Source organism: Octodon degus, unplaced genomic scaffold (genome assembly GCF_000260255.1).
Source record: "Octodon degus isolate 3935 unplaced genomic scaffold, OctDeg1.0 scaffold00409, whole genome shotgun sequence".
Taxonomy (NCBI): domain Eukaryota; kingdom Metazoa; phylum Chordata; class Mammalia; order Rodentia; family Octodontidae; genus Octodon; species Octodon degus.
In genome coordinates, this window is record NW_004524985.1 from 34,508 (window position 1) to 58,355 (window position 23,848).

Below are 23,848 nucleotides of genomic sequence, written 5' to 3' on the forward strand. Positions count from 1 at the left end.
CCTTAAAAAAAAAAATCTTTTTACTAGTCAAGCAGTTTTAGCTATACAATGTTGGCCAATATATCTGCAAAACTGTGACAACTGATAGAAAACAGAACATGACATGAAGAATTTACTAAAATGTTAACCAGAAGTAGCCAGCTTGGTTTACATTAAAGGATGGCTGAGGGTGGGTCTCTAAGCTGGGCTCGGTGGAACTGGAGAGGAGGACAGCGGCGACTCTTGCCTTCCCGCCTACTTCAGTACCTGAGACTTTAGGACGTGCACACTAAGTGCTCCAGTCATGTGGAGGTCTGGGAGACAGTGTGTGACAACTCCTGGACTTCATGATGCTTACCCAGTCTGTGGAGAGATGGCTATGGCCTATCTGCCAAGGCATGAGAAGCAGCAGTGTGTGGTAACAGGACTGGCCCCATGTGGTGGAAAGGGAGTGAAGTGTAGAGGAAATACGTCATCTCTGGGGAACTGTCTTGACAGTCTACGAGGCACAGTGACTGTGGGCATAGGAGACACTGCTGTAAGGTCCTGGCAAAAGATCCCCAAAAGCCACAGGCCACTCAGCCAGCACAGCATTTGGGGTCTTGGAGTAATTATGTTGGTCCTTCCCAAGCCATGCCTTTTACAGACTGTGAAGCAAAAACAGACACAGAAGCTTGCAGTTTCCTCAAGAAAACAGCCCATGTTAATCCTTAGAGCAAATTCTGCCTTGAAGGCAGCTATCCAAGACCTGGAGAATTCCTCAGAAAATTCCAGTGGGTCAGATCACTGAAACAGTAGATGTAGGCAATTTTCTGCATCTAACCATCTTCCCATTTCTGGAATAAAAGAGGGTTCATTCTGAGGAAAGCAAAATGGGTGCTTATAAGCAAGTGAGTTTGTCTGTTAAGGACGCTTTGCGAGCAGCCAACTGGATGCAGTCACCGATGCCTGTGTTTCTATGTGTCCCGTGTCTCCCACTATTCCAAAGACAACTACTGAGCTTATCAAAATCAAGTTTGTTAGCATGATTTCTTACTGGTACATGTAAGAGCCTCAAGGGAATAAAATGTAAAAGATTATTACTAAAAAGACCTGTCCATATTTTTCTTTCAATAAGCTCAGGTATAAGAGGTCCAGAACTCTGCCCTTAAGATCAATTCAGAGATAGAAATCCTAAGCCAAGGTAATTCTGTGTAAATGTTATCCTAAAATCAGACAGACTGACAATGCCTCTTTACTCAAGTCTAACAGAATTTTGATATTATTTGATTTTCCTTTTGATTTTATTTATTTATGCTTATTAAATTCAAAATGAATGTGAGATGGGGTAGTAACTCAGCATACCCCTAATCTGTACAAAGAAAAACCTAGGAAAGCAAATATTTGAACTAAAGAAGAAGGAAACATCTTGAATGCTTCAGCACTGAATGTGGCAAAAGACAGAGCTTATATTGGTGTTACCAGAATCAAAAGCTACAGGAATATCCTAAAACGTAAGGTGGTATGAAGTAAGGAGCAGTACAAAGCTCACTGAGATAAGCCTAGTTTGGTGCTAGAATTGAGAAAAGTAGAATATTTGCTCATTTTTTAATCAAAAAATATAGAAGGCTATATTGTCTAACACATAGGTCATTAGGGAAAGTAAACTCCCAGATAAAACAATTGATGCCACCCTGAAAACTACACAGTACTTACTCTTCAGCTTGTGAGGTAGCACAAGGCCTTTTTTCTGTACACAGATCAGATGACTAAAATTATCTTTCCTGAAGAAACCACAAATAGAGCACGCTGTCTACCATCTCCATGGACCATGAAAATGTAAAATAGTTCAGCAGATTCAACATACAAAATGATTCACCTATCTTTTAAAGTCATCTTACTCCTGTTAACTGCAAAGTAATTTATAGTGACTTTACTTAAACTTTTCAAAATATTCACCTTAGATATTCACTGAAATCTCCCTCCTTTCGTTGTTTTTCTTTCTCTGCAATAGACGATTATGTTGTACTATTACAGCAACCAGCCCTACGGCAAAACAGATTTAGGGAGAAACTCAAATGGTTTATAAACAATAGTCCAAAGGGCTGAAACAGGTGTAAGGGCGTCCTGCAAAGGCTCATGCAAGTTGACCACAGCATGGTTCAGACTTAACACACGGAGTTAAGGAGGCAATTTTCACTTGGGGCACCATGTCAGCGCTCGAGGAGCTTTGGATTTCAGATCATTTTAGATTTATGAATTAGGGATGCTCCATTTTTTATGGTAAGTTGGGCAGGGTTTATCAACACTGCCACTGCCACCAGGTGAAACGGTTTTGTTGTAGCAGATGTTCTCTGTAGGATTAAACGCCAGATTCCAACCGGGCGTTTCCTCCCATGGAGGCGTTGTGACAAGGACTCCTGCACACGGTGCTACATGGCCACTAGGGGGCACAATTACTCCTGGTTGAGAACTAGAACAGTGCTTGATTTAGGGCCTAGAAGGCACTTTCAGCTTCTAGTAAGCTTCTCTTTAGACCCTTCGTTGTGATTCACAGAATTTCATATTTTAAGATCCACTAAGAATCTTTTCTAAAAAAAAAAAAAATCAAAAGAACCTATGTTATCTTCTTGAAGTTCAGATAAATGAATTATGAGCAGCCTGACTACATAATTTGTAAACTAAGAACAGAATGAAAATACAAGTCCTTTGTTCAAACTTAGCACTTTTTAAAAGCAAGTATGCTTACTGAGAGTGACAGAGTTGTACCATTTTTAACCATTTGAATGCAAACTGAGAAAAGACGCTAGATGTGTGGCACCATGGATTGTTACGGTTTGCGTCTAGACATCCTCCCAAAGGCCCATGCAGTCACAGTTGGGGCTTTTTCAGAGGTGGGGGATCTAGAGTGTGTGACAGGGGTTGATCTCTGGTGCAATGCTAAGAGGAAGGTCACTAGGATTAAGGGTGTGAGTGCTACCTGCCTAGGGGTGGGTACCCTGAGTAAGAGGTAAGAGACTGAAAAAGCATGGCTCTTCCTCTCAGTCTGGTGGCTGGCTTGCTTGGGGTGTATGTGGAGGGTTTTTTTGGGGGGGCAGTTTTGCCTGTCTTCAGCCACACCATGGTCTATTTTCCCCTTGCATCTCTGTCATACTGCTCTGCATTGGAACCAGCTGACCATGGACTAAAACCTCTATAAACCACGAGCAGAAATAAACCTTTCTCCTTTAACTTTGGGTGTCAGGTATTTTGTCTCAGCAATGAAAACTAAAACACTCTGACAATGAATTTTTTTTTTTTTTTTTTTCAGAGCTGGGGATTGAACTCAGGAGCTTGCCAGGCAAGTGCTTATTCTACTGAGCTATCTCCCTGGTCCTTACGACAATGAATGTTAAATTTCTACCCAAATGTTTGGTTGATATTGACATAATACACCCTTACCAGCAAGTGCAAATAGTTAATATCAAACCATAAATCTGAACAAGTAAACAAACAAACAAAAAACAATTTTACCATAAAAAGTCAATTCCTAAACAGAACATGTTGAGTTTCAAGACCAAAAAAGGTCATCACTATTTTTAAATTCACATATTAATCTGTTCCCACTGACTTGAATCACTGTAGCTTTTATCAATAGTGGTACAAACAGATCTAATCAAATTTATTGTTCTTTTTACTAATAAAATTAATAAAAATCTGTGGTGCATGGCTGTAATCTCAGCATTTGGGAGGTGGAGGCAGGAGAACTACTTGGGTTCAAGGCCAGCCTCAATGAAATAGTGAATTCAAGACTAGGTTGAAACTACATAGCAAGACCTTGTCTCAAAAAAACAAGTAACAACAAAGAAATCAATTAAAATCTACCCAGTGGGACAGTCATACATTTACCATAGGTACTTCAGAGCTGCCCAGCAGCAAGACATACAGATTACAGAACCATCATGAAGATGTAAACCACAATATAAGGAAAGAACCCAGAGTATGAGGTACTCGAATTTAGACATGGAATAGCACTGCTGTCGCTCATGTTTGAATTTCAGTAGTACAGGCATTTGGATACTGTATCACACAAAATCAGAAACTTAACTCACTGAGCTAGCTCCAGAGGAGTGGGAAACTGCCCCCATGGCAGCCTCCCTCCACATCCTCTCACTTTGAGCACTCTGATGAACGGAGAACCAAGCCTCTCAGAGCAGTGGTGCAGGGTGACCACCAGGTTTTCCTCTGTCAGTATGAGTCTGGGATTACGATTCCATGATAATGCCTAGCTGTCTTACACCTAAGATCCTATTTTTCATAGATTTAATAAGCATGTTAAATTATTATGCAAATTCAAGTGCAAGAAAAGTACTGAAATTAATATTTAGCAATATTGCTATATCACATAACATTTTCGGATCTGGCTATAATACATCAAACACTGTAGTAGCTAATAAAATTAATAACTACATAACAAAAATTTGTGTATTTTAAAAATATTTCAAAACCCAACACACCAAACCACAAAAATTGAGTAAAATCACAGTAAATTACAGATGTGAAGCTCGAGATAATTTCAAATTCCATTTTTTGGCAAGGGGTACTAGGAATTGAACCCATGTCTCGCGCTTACCAGGCAGGCACTGTGCTGCTGAGGTACATCCCTGGCCCTGATATTTCAAGTTCTATCTTAGTCACATTCTCAGCACCGGGACAAAACACCTAGCACCTAAAACTTAAAGGAGAGGTTTACTTTGGCTCCCAGCTGAGTGTACAGCCACCTCCCAGGAAGAAGCACCAGGGCACAGGGGCACACAGAGGAGAGCTGCTTGCGGGGTGACACCTGGGAAGTGTGGGGAAAAGAGAGCGCAGGGATGGCCCTGGGAGGGAGACAGACCCAGCCTGGTCGCACCCCAAGGAACTGCCTGTTCTAATAGAGTCCCATTTCCTAAAATCACATTTAGCTACACACCCCCATGATTCAGTCACTTCAAATGCATGCCAGTAAGCACAGAAGGCTTCTGGAGGGACATCAAAATATGAACCACAGCACTTTCTTGGGACAGGAGTGATCATGTGCTCTGGTAGTCAAGCTACACCATTCCACATGACAGTGACTGCTATAATAACTAATGCTACTTAGGTTGCTTCATATATTGATAAAAAATCTATTCAGGGTGATGTGGCATTAACTGAATATTTTACCTAATGGTGTATATTATTAAATTATAAACTGGAATTCTCAATTGTGGGGCCCAGGGCACGCTACCTTAAAATGCAAACATCACAGTAACGGCATGGTGGAGCAAAGATGCTTTGTTCATGTGGCTGGAAAGCAGAGAAGGGGAACAGGATGTGAGGGGGATGGGAGGATGACATGCATCACACCATATTTACATGATGCCATGCCTCCACGACCCTCGGAGACACACCCAGAAATGTGCTTTACTTATCTGGTCAGCATGTCTGTCTGTGTGTCTGTGTGTCTGTCTGTCTGTGTGTCTTTCTTTCTTTCTTTCTTTCTTTCTTTCTTTCTTTCTTTCTTTCTTTCTTTCTTTCTTTCTTTCTCTCTCTCTCTCTCTCTCTCGCAGAACCAGGGATTGAACTCAGGCCCTTGCGCTTGCCAGGCAAGCACTTATTCTACTGAGCCATTTCGCTGGCCCCATGGTCAGCATTTCTTAATCAGATTAGTCACCACCACAGACATATAGACATGAGACAAAAGTCTGATGTCCCAAGAGAGCAGGGGGCAATAGACAGAGCCCAAGGAGACCTGCTGTCTCTCACTTGTAAATTCCAGAAAGCTGGGATTCAAGGCTGCAGATAACAGCTTCTCCTGCTGCCACTCTGTTCTTTGATCCTTTGATTGGGATATTATCAGCTAGCACCTGTGTGGACCTAGTACTAGGTAAATGGTAGAAGTCAATAGAGAGAGTAGTTTGTGTTCACTTAAGTAATTACGCACATTCCTTAGCCTGCCTTCAGCCCTCAATAAATGTGAGATGCTTCTAAGGCTCAGGGCTCACTTGAGAGAGACTAATCTCAGTGAGACCTCTAAATCTATATTCATCCAGTCTTCTCAAAGTTCTTTTTGGCACTGACCTGTAACATACAACAATCACAATCTACCTCTTGTCAACTTCACACCCAAACAAATCTTAAACTATACAATCTCCAAAGAAAAACAACAAGTTCATAATTCTGCATAACATAATACAACTAGCCTCACTGTGAAACTGGAAACACAGTAATTCCTTCATCAAAGTCGCAAAACTTTTAGCATTTTTCATAAGTTTAAGTTCAAGTCTCTTCTAAGACTAAATTTAAAAGGCAAGACTAAATCTTTAAGTTTAAGACTAAACTTCTAAGGCAAACTTTTAGCTGTAAGCCTCTGCAAAAATCAAAACCAAGTTATATAATCCCAACTTACCATGACACAATAAACATTCCCATTCCGAAAAGGAGGAATAGGGAGATAAAAATAATCATATTAAAGCAAGACTGAAAACAAGCAGAGGAAATATTAAATCCTGTAGTTCCATGCCCAGCACCCAGGGCACACTGTGGTAACATTTGTGTGCCAGTTGAGCATTTGTAGGACACACCCCCACACATTTTGCCAGCTGCAGCCCACAGGTCCTCTCTTCAGTTGGTTCCACCCAGGCTCCACAGCTTTCCTCCACGGGCACTTCTTTCCAGACATCTCTGCCTTCCTAGGGTTCCATTCTACCTTTGACTTCATTCTCAGAGCTTCATGTACCTGTCAAATGCTCCTTGTTTGTTCTCCCAGGCTTTCCTTTGAAATCTGGGTGGAAACCTCCCATAATTCTTGTATACTGCATGCCAGTAAAGCCAGCATCACTTGGACAAAACAGATGTCTCTGGTCAGCAGAAGCAATAGCTAGACCCCCAGGACCATGACTGCAGCAGCCTCTGAGTACCTGGATGGCTGCACAAGGTGAAATGAAACCTAGCAAACCAATTCCCTAGAAGGTCCTTCTTGAATGGGGTATGAAGGGGCCTATCCTAGGGACTATTCCCAAATGAAAAGATAACTTTGTTCAACCCCTGGACCTATCATAGGTGGGGTCTTGATGATTCCTAAGATGACCTAAAGGCACCTTTCTTCTTATCCATGTACAAATTATTTTGTATTTTTATAATGAGGTCAATCTCTTCTAACAGTCACAGTAGGGCTCCAATATTACACATGGTTCCATCTAGGCCAAAATTTAAAATTTTAATTTTTTTTTCTGTTCTTCCTTTTGCCAATTATTATAAATTTGGCTAAAAATAGCCACTAATTATCCATGGCATAATCTGAATGATGGGCTGTCCTGAAATCTCGTCTGCAAGAATAATTAATCCACCACCCTTAATTTCAGTTTCCTGCAAAGTCTCAGGATATGAGCAAAATGTAGACAATTTGCTTTTTTTCTTTTCTTTCTTTCTTTTTAAAAATTTTTTTTTTTATTTTTATTTTTTATACTGGGGATTGAACTCAGGACCTTGCGCTTGCCAGGCAAGAGCTTATTCTACTGAGCTATCTCCCCAGCCCTCAAATTTTCTTTCTATCTATCTATCTATCTATCTATCTATCTATCTATTTATTTATGGCAGACTCAGCCCTGCCCTGAGGACAGGGTTGGCACTGCACCTACCTAAACTTGCCTAAGCGGGCACTTTAGACTCTGAGCTATCTCACAGGCCTTCCCCCTGCCCCCCTGCAATTTTCTACCACAATGTAATACACATGCCATCTAGTCCAAAATCCAATGGAGTCCTTATTGCCTGCATTCCCAATAGCTTCATGGTTCTTTGAGCTCTGACCAAAAACACCCATCAAACTGTTAACAGCATTCTAGAGCTTCTTTTATTCTGCTCCTCCAAACCTTCAATTCTTCCTGTACATCAGTTCCAAAGGTTTTGACACCACATGGTTAGGTAGTCATAGCAACAACCCCATTTCTCAGGTAACAATCTTCTTTCTTTCTTTTTTTTTTTTTCGGTACTAGAGATCAAACTCTGGACCTTTCACATGCCAGTCAGACACTTATGCCACTGAGCTGTCTCTCTAGCCCCTTGGTAACAATTTTCTATATGAATTTTCCCATCACTGGCATATAATACCTAACACTCACAATTTCAACACTGGCTTCAGGGAATTCAGTACAATCAGCCAGCTCCAATGCAGAGATGGTGGAAGGGCATGGAAAAGCAAAGCTGCTCAGTTCAAGGTGACCAAGAAGCAGCGCATGGGTTTGGCATATCACGACTGATGGCCACACCAGCCTCACAAGGGTCACCTATTGATAACCAGTGCAGGAATTATAAACTGGGGTTCTTGGTACTTTTGCAAACTGGGAGTCACTTGAAGATTTATTATATGTAAATTACTGCAGGTATTACAGGATTCTAATTTTTCTCCGCCACATTTTCACTCAACTTTCTACTATCTAGCAAAAGGGGCTGTATTAGTAAATTAGTAATAAATAAACATCTCATCTTAATTTTTTTTAAACTGGAATTTTCAGGAGAAGCCTACTACATTGGATTGATAGTTCAAATTATAGAACTATGAAATATTTTATTAGAAACAACCATGAGGAATTTATTATATGTTATTAATAGTATCTGTCTCCTGTCTTTGAATACTGAAGAAAACAGTAATGATGTTTTTTTGCCATGTGGAAATAGATACACTTTTCTCAAAATTTATTTTTGGCACTGGATTAATTCTCTAAATTATTATTGACATTTGGCAAGTGTTTTAACTCTAGGTGTAAAAATCAGCATCATTTCCATCAAGAGCAAAGAGGAAACATCATTTACTACAAAATGTTGAGATGGCTGGGGACACAGCTCAGCAGTAAAACCGCCTGCCAGGCAAGCACAAAGTCCTGAGTCGGATCCTTGGTGCAAATGTTAAGCTACATAATACTTAAAGCTGTGATGTTTAAGCTAGGAATAGTAATGCATGCTCGGGATCCCAGCATCAGGGTGCTACAGGAGAAGGATGGCAACTCTGAGGACAGCCTGCCTCCCTGGGAGACCCTGTCTCAAAAAAGGAAAAAATAAATAAATGAAAGTGACATTTATATTTTCATAGTTTGTGTATGTCACCACAAAAAAACTAAAATCTAGTATCATCAGGTTAGTAAATTAGGTGTGACTAGAACATCCTGACTCTTTCTATTGCCCTGTCTTCCTCTTTTTCAAAATTCCTCTGAATACTGATCAGCAGTGTTAGCTAAATTATAGAAGTGGCCTCCAAAACACAAGTAGCTGATGACCACATTCATTAATTTTAAAAACAACAAATCACAAAATTTCCAGAGGTGTTTGAAGTCCACACTTACTACCCTGAATGGGAAAGTAACACAGAAAGTCATACATCAGCAGCCAAGAGACAACATGTCTCTGAAATGCTGTCAGAAGGCTTTGCTAAAGAATGTTTGAAAAATGGAAAATGGATGGAGGGAGGAAAGAAGGAAAGAGGATGAAAAAAAAAAAAAACTAAAGGGGAAAAAGTGAAAACAAAGCTTTGACAAATGGGAAGGAGGCCAAGAGTTGGAAGATGTAAGGAGAGGAGGAGGAGACACTTTTTTTTAAGTTAAAATGTACATGTACCAATTCATGATATATGCAATCATTATATACTGTAAACATGTACAAGAAAGAAAACTGAGATAAAAAGAATACTTAAAAGAAGATGTCACTTCTGACTGTGTAAATTGCCCAATATTGGGTGTTAACTGGACTAAAAACCCAGGCAATCTGTTTCTAGATGTGAAGTAACTCACCCAGTCAAACATCTCAGCTGTCCTTGAACCCACTTAAGGCTGGCTTTCTGAAAGCTAATCCTACTATGCCATAAACCTAGAGCAGGCTAAGTTATTACACTGGCCCATTAAGTAGAGATTCTGGATTCATGATGCAGCATGTGTTACTAGTTATTCAGCTGCACGGCAGAAGTATGCATGGGAAGATGGCCCACAGGTGAAAGATACCTGATATTCCTTGGTTTACTGTTGATGAGGGAATCACAGCTTCGAGAAATGAGACCACTGGAGTAGGTTGGCCAGGTTAAGCCTAATCTTCCATACCAGGGGGATCCAGAAAATGAGCCATCACTGAACCCACTTAAAGCTATCTTTTTGCAAGCTAATGCTACCATGTTACTTAAGAACTCACTACCCTAAAGCAATAATGGTAAGCCCCTCAGAAACTATAAATTAACTATTTTCTTTCGTGTGTGTGTGTGTGTGTGTGTGTGTGTGTGTGTGTGTGTAGGAAATAATAGAGTTTTACCAAGTTTAGACATCACTCAGTCTTGGTAGACCATAGCTGGTTTTGCTCAGGGCTTTTTTATCATCCAGTAAAAGGTCTTGATATCTGGGCTTCTCTCTTTGCAAATTATTTTTTACAAGCTAACCTGTTTATACATACATGTTTGGTTATATAAATTAACGCTTACTCACCATTGCACGCATATAGGAAAATATGTTAATTTATTTATAACTTTCTTGTACTTGGCTGACCTTATCAGATACAAAAGTTGCATTTCTGGGTATATAGGTCTTGCTATATCTTGGTCTTAACCATTCAGTAGAAAAGTATAAAAATGAGGTATATAAAGTAAATCCATATTAATACGATAAGCTGTAAAAGGCTCAAATCAATAACTTCTGAGGATAACCCACTAATATTATAGACTGCTAGACAGTGTTAAGATTGTTTAGTTGAATTCAAACACTTATAGTAATAGATGCCAATAGAATATTCACCTCTGACAGGACAAAATATAAATAAATAAATAAAAATTTTAAAAAAAGATACAAGGGAAAGATCATTTTGTATTTACATATACAAAATAGGATAAATTTACAGCTACTTTCGCTTAACTCAATGAGAAGAAAGAGGTGTACTAACAGTGAATGGACAGAATATCCTCTCTGCTTCTTGTACCATGGATAACCACTAAGAAGATAACAATGTACAGTGTATTGACTATCAAAACTGTCCTATTGCCGGGGAGATGGCTCAGTGGAATAAGTGCTTCCCCGGCAAGCACAAGGGCCTGAGTTCAATCCCCAGTTTCTCAAAAAGAAAAGAAAAGAAAAAAAAAAGAAAAGAAAAGAAAGGGAACCCCTAAGAAAGATAAAACTGTCCTATTAATCAGCTGTGAAACTGTCTCATTCATATTTATTTCTCAATAAAAAAGAGAAAAAGAAAAAAAAAAAAACCTTTCTTGGAGCCTGCTTAACTAATGCACAAAACAAAAGATGAGGAACCCACTTTTCATGAGCTATTGTGCAAATTTAATACTGCATAATTGGGCCTACCTACCCACCCATACCCAACCCCATGAAATGGAGGTTTTCAGTGCTGGATTTAACAGCTGAAGGAATTTTTTTTTTTTTTTTTTTTTTTTTTTTTTTTTTAGGGAAGGTTCTACAGGGTGTTCAGAGTCTCACTACTAGATCGGACTCGTAATGATCCGCGTTCCCAAGAGCTGGTATCACAGGCAGGCACCACCACATCGAGTCTCAATTGCTATCTCAGTGCATCCCGGGGGCAGGGCCTGTACAGCAGGCCTGGGGATCGAACCCTGGGCCTGCTTGTAGGCGCTTTAATCCAATGAGCTATTTGGCCAGCCCAGGAATTTAATACTTATAAACAAAGCTAAATAACTTTTCCATAGATAACAATTGGTGAGGCTTTTATTGAAATGAAACAATTTCAAGAAGAGAAAATGTAATCAATAGAGACAGAAACATTTGTATCTATCTAGCACATATCTACGGTCAAAATACTATCTTGCATTAACTGCCTGCTCTCTTGCTCAGTACATGATCTCATCCAGTACCTTATAAAAGCTCCTGAAGAAACTGCTTTGAAAATCTTGTATATCATACTACATTTATATTACCATAAACAAGTGTCGGGTACAGGGGACTAGGTACACCTGGCCCAGAAGTAAGCCAAACTTACCAAAAAACTAATGTGTTTCTGTTATGCCAACTGAGCCAAGGAAGTGCAAAGCACCAAACACCTGTGGAGATCTCCAGTGTACAGCAACTCACTTAAACAAGGAAACTGTTCAGCCCTTTCATAAAAGGAGAGTATTTTAGAATTCGTAGCAAAACAGTAGACTGAAACACCAAGTTAATAGAAAATTCACTTAAGAATTACAGAAAAGATTCCACTTAAATAATTAAAAGTAACATCACATAACCAGTTTATAAAAGCTGTTTCTAAATTATTACCTTCATATACAACTAAGAGTAGGCTAGTGTACTATACTGCCAGAATAGATGGAAGTTGATTTTTATGTCTAACATCATCATGGTAGATAAAAATTTTATGCAAATAACTGACTTTGGAAAGACAGTTTTCTAAGACAACTGAATAGGTAAATTAGCCAAAACTCAATTAAATGTACATCTTGTAGGCAAATGTATGTAGTGCTATTATGAATAGCACTATGCATTAACAGGTAATGAAGTGTACAAGACGTTCTTCAAAAGGTCTAGGTCTTGTGGGAGACCGCCAGGCTGCTCTCTAGGAAATGAAGTCTATGCCACAGAGCTGGCTGTGCTGAAATAAATGTTCCCTTAATTGACTAAAAGAATGTTTTCAAGGCCAGCAGAGGAACCAGTGGTCCCATTACTAGCAAAGCCGCATCATGCAGGTGAGAGCAGCCTTGGAAGGGAGGCTCCAGCAGGAGCCTTTGAGCTTCCAGCACTAAGACATGAGACAATCCCTGTCCCAAGCCATGGGACGCAGAAAGAATTGCACCTTCCTGGCAGTAAAGCTGCCAGCCTTGCACACATCAAATCTATCTGTGCATTGCTAATGAAGGCCTTTGTGCCTGGTGTTGTGTCACATTATAGGCCAGGGCTACACAGTTTCTTTCCCGAGGCACTCTGCTACCCACATCCCTAACTGATACCAATAAAAGCCATGCATGAGCTTTTGGAGAGGAGGCTTTTTTCTCACAGAGAACACCGGGTCATCCCAAAGCTCAACTGCAGAACTTTCTCTCTGACTTTTTTTGCATCTGTGTGCCATACTGCCCAGTGGGGTGGACTGACACCCTCCAAGAGAGGTTTGGGAAGTTCTTACTTTATGTATAAATCTATCAAATGCGATTTATTAGTATAATTATATCACTTTTAACTTGTCTGAGTAAAAATATTAGAACATTAACTTTGGCCTACTCAAGAGAGTAAATATTTTCTAAAACAACTAAAAATTTCTCATCTGTTTGTATTTGGTCCCCATGTACAAATAAATGTTCAAGGAAAAACAAAAGTTAGATCTACCAAATGATCCAGCTATCCCCTCACTGAGAATATAGTCTCAAAAACGGAATCCACATGGTAAAGGGATCTTCATTCCCATGTTTATTGTCATACTATTCACAATAGCAAAGATATGAAATCAATCCAGGTGTCCATCAATAAATGAAAGACTACAGAGTGTCAAATATATACACACTAGAATACTACACAGCAATAAAGCAGAAGGAAATTCTGTTATTTGTAGCAACATGGGTGAGCCTGTGCTAATTTAAAAACAGTGCACATTAAGTTATTTTTAAGCGCATGGTCTCAATCATAAGTAGGGCCTAAAATAGTTCATCTCACATAAGCACAGAATAGAACAGACATTACCAGAGGGTAGGAAAGAAAGCAGAGAAGGAGACTGAAGCTAGTTATCAGGCACGACAATATGGTTGGACAGAAGGACTAAGTTCTAGCACTGAATAACATGGTAGGTTGGCTACAGTTACTAATAATTTATTATTTATTTCACAATAACTAAAACACTGATTTAGACTGTTTGCAACATAAAGAAATGACAAATGCTTCAGTTCATGGATGTGCTACTTACCTTACTTGATCAATGTAATTTACATACAGTTCCCATGTATCAAATTATGCTGCACATCATGAATAGGTACATTATAAGTCAACTTCAAAAAATCTTCATTAGAAAATTATCTCAATGCCAGCTTTATTTAAGTGGTTAAACTCAACCTGTTAATTCACAACTCTGGAGCCTCATCCCTATAATAAAATTCTTGTTGAGTAAATTACCATAAGCTACTTCACTGACATATGCTAAGTGTACATCCTGGGTAATCCTGGTAAGCTGTCAGTTTGATGGAACTGAGACTCCTGAAAATGTAACTGGATTGTGAGGGCAATAACCTCGTCAGTGGATCTGCCCACTGACAGTTCATAGCCAGCTGGGCCATTCAGCAGTGGGCCTCGCTGGGGCAAGTGGGTCAGTGGGCCCTGACCTGGGGCTGTGCCTAGCTCCTGGCCCCTTCTTCTTGGCCTCTTCCCCCATTCTCTGCTTCCCCAGTATCATGAGCTGGGCAGCTCTCCACACCCCCATCGTGCCCCTCCATCATGATTTTCTGCCACGGACCTAGCTGATCAGAGACTAAACTCTCTGAAAATATTAGAAAAAAACAAGTCTCCCTTCAAGTTATAGGCATCAGTGTTTGATCCCAGAAATGAAAAAAAAAAAAAAACCACAACTATATAGCTATAATAAAATGAACACATACAAAACAAATCTTAAGTATGAAAATAAAATAGTAATATTATTACCATCACATGAAAAATCTTAAACTCAATCTACAGGGTAACAATTAGGAACATGAATTAATAAGTCAAATGGGTTTGAATTCCAAATTTGGCCACTAACTGTCCCAAGGAGATCTGTGCAATTCACTTGCTGTTTTCTATGGTTCATTTTTCTTCTCTCTTAGAACAATACAACAAAATAATTTTCACATAGTACTGCTGCAAGACTTGGAGAAAGATGACCGACTGCAGGAGGCACCAGCGGCCAGGTGGAAGGGATGCTGCACAGAGCAGACCCAGGCCAAGGTGGGCAGAGGGGCCACACCTGCCCCGCACTGCTCTGGGGCACCAGCTGCACAGGGATCAGCTCTCGCCCTCATCGAGGCCTGGTCTGCCCCCCGCAGCCCCAAGGACAATTTTACAAAATGTTATGAAATGACAGATTTGACAAACAACGAAGTGTACACTACAAAAATTATTCCTCACAGCAGAGTAGCAAATGTCATCAAAGGGAAAAGATTGACAAATAAACAAAGAGTTCCACAGAATTCTTCATCATAAACATGTACTGCAGTTTTACTACTGCTTTGAGGAGTAGTAAAAAAAAAATTTAGATTCTCTTGGAATACTGCAGTAGAAAGTCAATGGCTCACACAGTAAAAGGAAGAAAGGTGTGACAGAGCCTGAAGTCTGATACTACCTCAGGCAAATTGTGTCTGGACTGAAATACCTTCACGAACAAGAAATCATGCACAGAGATCTCAAACTAGTGAACTTTTTTATTAATGAAGCCATGGAATTAAAAGTTGGAGACTTTGGCTTGGCAGCCAGGCTGGAGCTTTGGAACACAGAAGAACAACATGTGGTACCCCAAATTATCTCTCTCCCGAACTCCTCAACAAACAAGGACACGGCTGTGAATCAGACATTTGGGTCTTCGACTGTGTAATGTATCCAATGATGCTAGGAAGACCTTCATTTGAAACAACAAATCTGAAAGAGACTTACAGGTGTATAAGAGAAGCAAGGTATACAATGCCATCGTTGTCACTGGCTCCTGCTAAGTACTTAATAGCTAGCACGTTCTCCAAACCCAGAGGATAGGCCTAGTTTGGATGACATCATTCGATATGACTTTTTTTTTTTTTTTTTTTGCAAGGTTTCACTTCACAGACTTTCTTCTAGCTGTTGTTGTACTGTTCCAGATTTTCATTTATCAAGCCCAACTAAGAATTTTTTTAAGAAAGCTGCTGCTGCTCTTTTTGGTGGCAAGAAAGAAAAAGCAAGATACACTGATACACACAATACAGTGCCTAAAGAAGATGAAGAAATTTACAAGCTTAGGCATGGTTTGAAAAAGATTTCAATAACCCAGCCATCACTTAAGACAGATGAGGCACTCCAGCCACCTGCCACCACAGGGGCCAGATCAGGAGCACCTGCAGTAGGAAACAGGCAGCAGGCTGGCGATGCTATTCAGGTGATAGTTAGAGGGATGCCTGGCAGCTTCAGCAGCAGCAGTGAATGCCTTGAAGTAGTACTATGGGAAGCGTTGCAAACATTGCGGCAAGAGTCCTTTGAGGATGTCTAGAAAATATACCAGATGCCGACTCCATTCCCTGGGAGCAGCTGAGCAGATTGTTTCAGTGGGTCACCAAGTGCATTGACTACTCTTAACAAGTATGGCTTTGGCTACCAGCTCTCCGACCACACAGTTGGAGTCCTTTTCAACAACTGAGCTCACATAAGCCTCCTTCTGGACAAAAAGCAGTTCACTATTACACAGAACTCGGTCAGTGCTGTGTTCTCAAGGGATGCCCTGAACAATTCATCAGTCAAGTGACAGTGCTGAAGTGCTTTTCCCACTACATGGAGAACCTCACGGATGGCAGTGATCTCCCTGGTGTTACACATATTCGAAGACCTCAGCTCTATCTCCTTCAGTGGCTAAAATCTGATAAAGCCTTAATGATGCTCTTCAACGATGGCACCCATCAGGTAAATTTCTACAATGATCATACAAAAATAATTATCTGAAGCCAAAACGAAGAATACTTTCTCATGTACATCAATGAAGACAGGATATTGACAACTATTAGACAACTCTACTCATGTCTGGCTGTTCATCAGAATTAAAGAATCGAAGGGAATATGCCCTGAACATGCTTTTACATAGAGGTAACTGAAAGATTTCTCCAATGGACCCTATGGGACTCCTCTTTTCCACTGCGAAATCAACAGGGAAGCCAGCTGAGTGACCTAGAGCATGTTGAAGAAGACAGACAGCTGGTGGTACAAAAAGAATCTCTCTAGGGCCCACTGAACTGGGTGGAACCAGAACAGGCACAGGAATGCAGGTCTTGACTTGGGACAGTCCACGAGTGAACATAAAGTAGTTGCCCTCAAGATACCTGATGTGAAAGATTTTTTCAGACAATTTCGCAGAAAGGTGCAATGACTCTTAACTTTTCTCTGTTGAGAGCATTTCAGCCAGAGGACTTGGAACTGTGAATATACTTCCTGAAGGGGAGAGGGAGAAGGGAGGAAGCTCCCATCTTGTTTAAAGGCTGCAATCGGTGCTGCTTTAGACTGCTTAGCTGTGACCTACGGCCATATACATTTTTTTAAAATTTTTTTAATACACTTGTGGCTGGAAAAGTGCACTCCTTGTTAAGAAACTTATTTATTACAGACAAAAGAGCAGTATTTATTATTGAAATGTTTATTTTTTTATGTTGATTTTTTTGTGGGGGGGATTGAACTCAGGACTCTGCACTTGTCAGGTATGCTCTTATTCTACTGAGCTATCTCCCCGGACCTTATGTTGATCGTTTTAAATTGTTGACAATAAAGAATACGAAAAAAAAAAAAAAAAGCAGTAAGACTTCTAAACGATATTCCTCTTTGCTCCTCTTTGATGGCAGCTATGTCCCCTGTGTGGGTCAACAGCAGTAGACATTACTCCATGAGGTTTTACAACTGACATTATTCTAAAATATACTACCCCAAAAAATACATTAACTAGAAAGATGAATGCGCATTCAATAGCACCACTAAGCACTACACAGAAAAAGCTACAGAATGGTTCAAATACTGTGAAATAAGGAAAAATGCTAATAATCTATTCAGAAAAGCAATATTAACAAAATATTTTTCACAGAATATTTGAGGAATAAAAGTATCCAACTAATCCCTCAAGCATATCTATCTAGGTATAAACCAGCACAGAAGACTAGCAGAAACAAAATTTCACAAGCAGGATTTTGACTACAATGCTATACTCAAGACAAGCATTTATCTTAGGATTGCTGGAGCTACTGTAGTCACAGATAGTGGAAATTTCCACAATTTCACAGGCTCACCTTGCTTAGCAGTGTACTAGTTTCTACCCCCTCCTTAAGTATACATGACTATCATAAAGGATTGATCTGAAGGATAATCTATTCTGCATCATTATAAATAAGAGTCTAATTCAATAATTTGGGATATTCCCAAATTCTGATAACAAGAACCTATTTTAAAACTTAATTCTGAAAAATATAAATCACATGACAGTTTATAACTTTTATATATGAAATCACTGTACTTGTAAATATTGGACCTCAAAAAAATAATTGGCCCCACATGTCAATAACTAAAAGAAAATAGCTCCTAATACGTCAAATAATTCTGTAAAACTCTACTGTGAGACTCAAGATATATCCATCTGTCCCTGGAATCCAGGTCATTCAACAAATAATCATTGTGCACTGAATCACGCTTCCTCTGCAGTCGCAATTCCTAGGGCTTCAGGATGACTAAGTTGCAGAAAAGGAAGGGACATGACACTGTAGCAACTCTGCTTGCTCCTTCAGAGCTCATGAGTCAAAGATCAGACTCCCCATGCACTCCTCCCACTGTGGAGAGCATCAGAGAACATCTATCAGGTACACTAATACACAGCAGTGACTGTATTTGGTGTAAGATACAAGGACAAGTAAAGTCAAATCCTCATGGAAACAGAGACATGAAAATCTAATGCTGACTGCAACACAGATGAGTCACGAAGGTGCTCAGATCCTGGAAAAATGGAAGGCATCATGCCCTCTCATATTTCAAGATAAGACTCACACTCTTCTTTTTCCATGACTCCCTGTTTAACTGCTCTGTAAAACCTGGTATTCTTCTCTTCTTTGAGAAGCTGATCACTCACGAACCTTCTTACTGCAACTGCATGAATAATGTCACCTCATCTGCCAAGTGCACTTTGTCTTTGACGAAGCATAATGTCTTGCTTTGACTTCAATCCAAGGGGAAAAGCAGACTAAGATTTCTATTTTTGTGTGAACAATGGAGTTAAGTCAATACGATGGGGAGCTAGCCGCAGGACCGGTGAAGAGCCAGCACTTGAGACAGAGACCCGGCACTTCTCTGGGTGCCTGGTCAGATCAAATGTGGCATGTGGTACTCTGGCTGATTTGCTAAACTATGACAAATGTAGAAATGATTGTGACCCGGGCTTTTAAAAAAAGCAGCATTCTCTGATCTCATTAACCTGCCTTCAAGCACTCACCTGCTGCCTCCCCACAACACCAGCTCACAGACTCTTCCCACCAGTGCACATTTACACAGGCCTGAGCAGGAACCAGGTCAGGGCCACAAGGAATCTCACACCGAGCAGCCTTCAGTAAACACAATTTTCAAAAAGGGAGGAAAAGGGGTAGCATCACCTGAAAGTTAAAAACTGAGGAAGTAGGCATATTTAATAATTGATCAAAAGAAAGGTTAACAAATCAGGAGAGTTTTTGTTTTATAAGTAATAAATCCTAACAGGCACAAAATCGGTGTTGTGTTTTATTGGCACAAGCCACACTCATCCTTTTATACACTGGCTACATCAACTTTTGCACTACACTAGCAGAGGTAAGTAGCTACAACAGAGACCATACGACAACAAAACCATATATTGGGGCCGGGGAGATGGCTCAGTAGGATAAGCGCTTGACTGGCAAACGCAAGGATCTGAGTTCAATCCCCGGTTCCGCAAAAAAAAAAAAAAAGGCCATATATTTGTCATATGGCCCCTTATTAAAAAAAAAAATTGCTAACCCCTGTTAATAAAGCATCAACCTCATTATGCCAACAAAGAGAAATGGCTACAAACCCAGCACACTGAATCCACAGTTAAGAAGTCATCTCCAGCAGGGCACAGTGGTATGTGTCTATAATGCTAGCACCTGGGAGGCTGAGGCGGGAGGATCATTGTGAGTTCGAGGCTAGCCTGAGCTACAAAGTGAGTTCAAGGCCAGCCTGAGCTCCACAGTGAAACCTTGTCTCAGAAATACAAAAAAAAAAAAAAAAAAAGAAAAAAAAGAAAAAAATCACTACCACCTTCCTTCTTACTAGTTCTTTCCTCAGACGAACATGGAAACATTTTTTCCCTAACTTCTAGACATTTGACCCCTTGAGCAGCCCAATAAAAACAATTCCAGCATCTATCAAACTGAGCAGGAAAAAAATGCGTAAGCTCTATTTTAGTCTTTAAAAGAGAAATTTAAAACTACGTAAAGGGAACCTAAAGAATAAATCAAGCTAAATTTGCAAATGAAGAATAGCATCAAAAGGCTTTCTAAGCACAGAGGAAACTAGCAATATTTATTTCTGAAATTCAACATAACTTCTTCCTGTGAATTACAATAGTTATAATAACCACATTTACTGTGCAGGGTTCCATGCCTAGACAACAGAGAAGCTTAGGAACTCTGTACCACCTGGTGTTGTATACAGCTTCATCCCACATCTGACCCACAGCCCTCCCCCCTTGCAGAGAATCACAAGGAACTGGGCCAACATTTCTCTCTCTAGGTCTGAAAGTGGAGGATCTGGGAAAATAAATCTGCAAAGTTAAAGCTGATGGGAAAGAAAGTACTGACAAGCTAAAGAACATGTTTCTGAAGAGAAAGGGGACATGATCCTGTCTGTGGACTGAGATGAAAACTCTGGAGGTTACTCGGAAACAAGATGGAGAAATCACAAAAACAAGAAGAGAGAAGGCACTGGTACCTAGACAGACAGCGTGTGTCAGATACCTTAGCCACATAATGCTGGAAAAAGAAGAAAAGGAAACAGATGGAAAACACACTACATCCTTCAGGTGGAATGAAATGAATTGGATTTTCTTGTCATCTGACTTTGAAGGTTTTTGCCTTGTTTCTACTTTTTCACTGTTATCTATACTATATATTTTTTTTCCATTTAGAAAAGGTGGGTAGTCAAGAAATGGGGTGGGGGCAGTTCTGTGCTCCTCAGCCCTAGTTCGTTTTTTTATTCAATATTCATATTGATACTTGGGGCGGTACAAAGAGGCAGGAGATACAGCTAGCTGGTGGAGGAGGAGGGGCTGGGAAGGCAGGAAGTTCGGTCAGACACACCTCTATGTCTTTCCACACCCACCAGCTCAGTACAAAGTCTAATCTTAGAGTTTTAAGAATGGGAAAGAGAGGGCCTGCAAGATAGCTCAGCTGACTAAGCCCCTGCTTAGGCAAGCTCAGGGACAACTGGCCCTGCTGGTCCCACCCCCAGGCAGGCTGAGCAGGTAGAGACCGGGGCGTGGTGGTGCATGCCTGTAATCCCAGTGTTGGGGAGCTGCACAGTGAGACTTGATATCAAATACATTTAAAGGGGGTGGGGGGATATCTGCATAACATTTAGAGAAATATGCTATAAACAGTCACTGTTCCTAACACTGCCACACTAGTTACCACTCAGGTACGAAGAGTTAATGTTTATTTTATTTTATTCTAAGAGATATGCACTGGGTGTCATCTTTAAGGAAATAGTTTGCACACTTCAAAGAGAAAAGGATACACTGAAAATGTGAGACATGTCCAGCTACTTCTAGCTGCACAAACCCAGTAATCTCCTCATTCTACCTTGGCAAGTATACACCTCTGTACTGAAAGCTACACCATCTTACCACTACACAAGGATGGCTAAGCAAGTGAATTGAAACATGCCCCTATGTGAAGTTCTCAGTAGAATTCTGACTGAAAATCAAAGGGTTGAATGCCCAGAAAAAGTGTTAACAGGAAATTTAATGGCATTTGACCACTCTAGCTCCCCAATACAAATCCAATTTAAACTAAAGGAGGAGAAACGAGTCATTTGATTTTTGAGAAACACTTGAAACAATCGGATGTTCGAGAATGCGCAAGTTTCTTCAGATCACGCAGGACAGACATGCCATCCATACTCTGATTCCAGAGCCCACCGATGGAACCATCCCATTACACAAAACTGTGTTTCCCAAGGAAGAGATGGTGAACCTTTTAGAGGCAAGTGTCCCAACTGCAACACAAAAGGCACCTACTCATTACCCAAGTGCCAACACTGCAGTTACACCTGAGTACTGAGGTGTTAGTTTAGAAAGAACAACTCATACAGTAACATCTTTTGTCTTAGAAGAAAAACAACACAGGTGCCATAGGTCAGCCTGGGAGGTCGGAAAAGTTGAGTTTTATTTACAAAGTAGACTATTACCTGTACTAAATAATGTATTTAATGTTCAGTTGGAAGTGAGCTATGCCAAAATGGCAAGTAAGGAATTATATAGTCTTTCTAAAATGTCTACCTTCTAGAGATTTTTCTCTCCTTTATTTAACCGTATTAAACACAGAGCATTAAAAAACAGCATGCATTTCACAATGCATTGGAAAGAAGTCTGACTCAAAGTTCTTTCAGCATGGATATTCTTATGATAAGGTTTTAAGTACATCTTAGCAAGAAAAAGAAAATACACAATCTTGAAGTAGCTCCTAACTACTTACTAAGACAATCTGAATTTGCAGCACCAGTCAAGGACAGCTTAGAAGGCTACCTGGAAGGAATCTGAAAACTGCTTCTCCCACGAGCAGGCTGAGTAGAAAATCTCTGTGCTGCTCTTTCTCCCCACAGTACAAGGGAGTACATGGCACTTAAACTTCAAGCCCTATTCCAGCTCTGCTGCAGATTTTAAAGGCCCTTCAGGGCTTGGCAATCTGATGGCCACCTTTACTTAAAGATACTGAATGAAACAGTTTTAAAGTAAGTCATTGTGGCTAAGACAGTTAAGTCTTACTACAAATTCAATGCAGTTGTACATTGTTTTAATAGTCTTTCAGCTTACAGCTTGATCACACAAAATGAAAAATGAAAGCTTCCCACTTGACCTTCTGCTTTAATCTACCATGTGAGGCACATAAACCACCTTACATTTTGACAGTTATCGGAATTTTGCAACCTCTAAGATAGTAACAGTACATATGCTTTCTCTGAGGATATTCAGAAAACTGTGGGTCATCTTGCCAAGAGACAATGTGTCAATAGCTATTTCAACTTCATCTAGTAAAGGACATATATTGTCATATGGAATAGATAACACTGTATTACCACATAAAGAAAACACAAGCAACCTACCAAAGCTACTGGGGGAAAGGACTACTTTTCTCCAAAGGTAGTAAGCCTTTATCTGTAATTTCACTACTATGGAACAAGATTTCTAAAGAAATGATGGGAGAATTTCTATGAAAATATGATATTCATCCTCTCTAGCTTCTCTGAAAAATAAGAGTTGTTAAAATGGCCACTAGTGATACCAATACTGCAAGAAAAGAAAGACCTAAGGAAAGACGACCTACTTTCAAAATTACTATAGAAAGAGGAAACAAAGACACAGCTGTCTCCTGCATGTGACAATCACTATTCTCAAAGACCCAGAGGTAAATCGTGTATTTTAAAATGAAGTCACAGGAGGGCCTTGAACAAATCCCCCTCCCTATCACACTTTTCCTTTCTAGGGTACAGATTAAGCTCCCTACCAAAGGCAAAACAGTCAACATTTGACCAGGTTACTGAGTTCATTAGCTGATAAAATTAAAACAATGCCAATCCTACTGGCTTGAATGTCTGCATAAATTATATACCTAGGTAACCTGCATGCCCTGCAACAATGACTAGCAACAAGTTGGCCTGGATCTAATTTCAACTTGAAACTGACAGGGCCTCTGGGTTGCTATTTTACATATATGACTAAAAATTAAGATTTTAGGGCAGAGGATATAGCCATTGCCTAGCATGTATAATACACTAGGGTTGAATACATAGCATACAAAAGAAAAATAATAGAGTATATGTATTGCTATATCATTTATGTACATTAAATATTAATATATTTTATACTCATTTTCACTTAAGTGATCAACAGGCAAAGCTAACTTTCTGACTAGTATTCTTAATAATTCTGTTTTGGAAATACCTATGGTCTAGGTAATCAAGGCAATCATCACTACAAA

General features: G+C 39.9%; 1 protein-coding gene and 1 pseudogene across 1 annotated transcript in view; one reads left to right on the forward strand and one right to left on the reverse strand.

The window, feature by feature from the left end:
- The first annotated feature begins 352 nt into the window (after window positions 1–352).
- LOC101578125 lies at window positions 353–16,726 on the forward strand (annotated as a pseudogene).
- A 582-nt stretch (window positions 16,727–17,308) lies between these two features.
- Window positions 17,309–23,848, reverse strand: part of LOC101578521 (proton myo-inositol cotransporter-like) — a gene marked incomplete at its 3' end in the record, with an annotated part of 110,969 nt that continues 104,429 nt past the window's right edge. Inside the window, exon 4 of the mRNA XM_023708601.1 lies at window positions 17,309–17,315. Coding sequence (XP_023564369.1) covers window positions 17,309–17,315 — 7 coding nt within the window. The remainder of the gene's footprint in view (window positions 17,316–23,848) is intronic.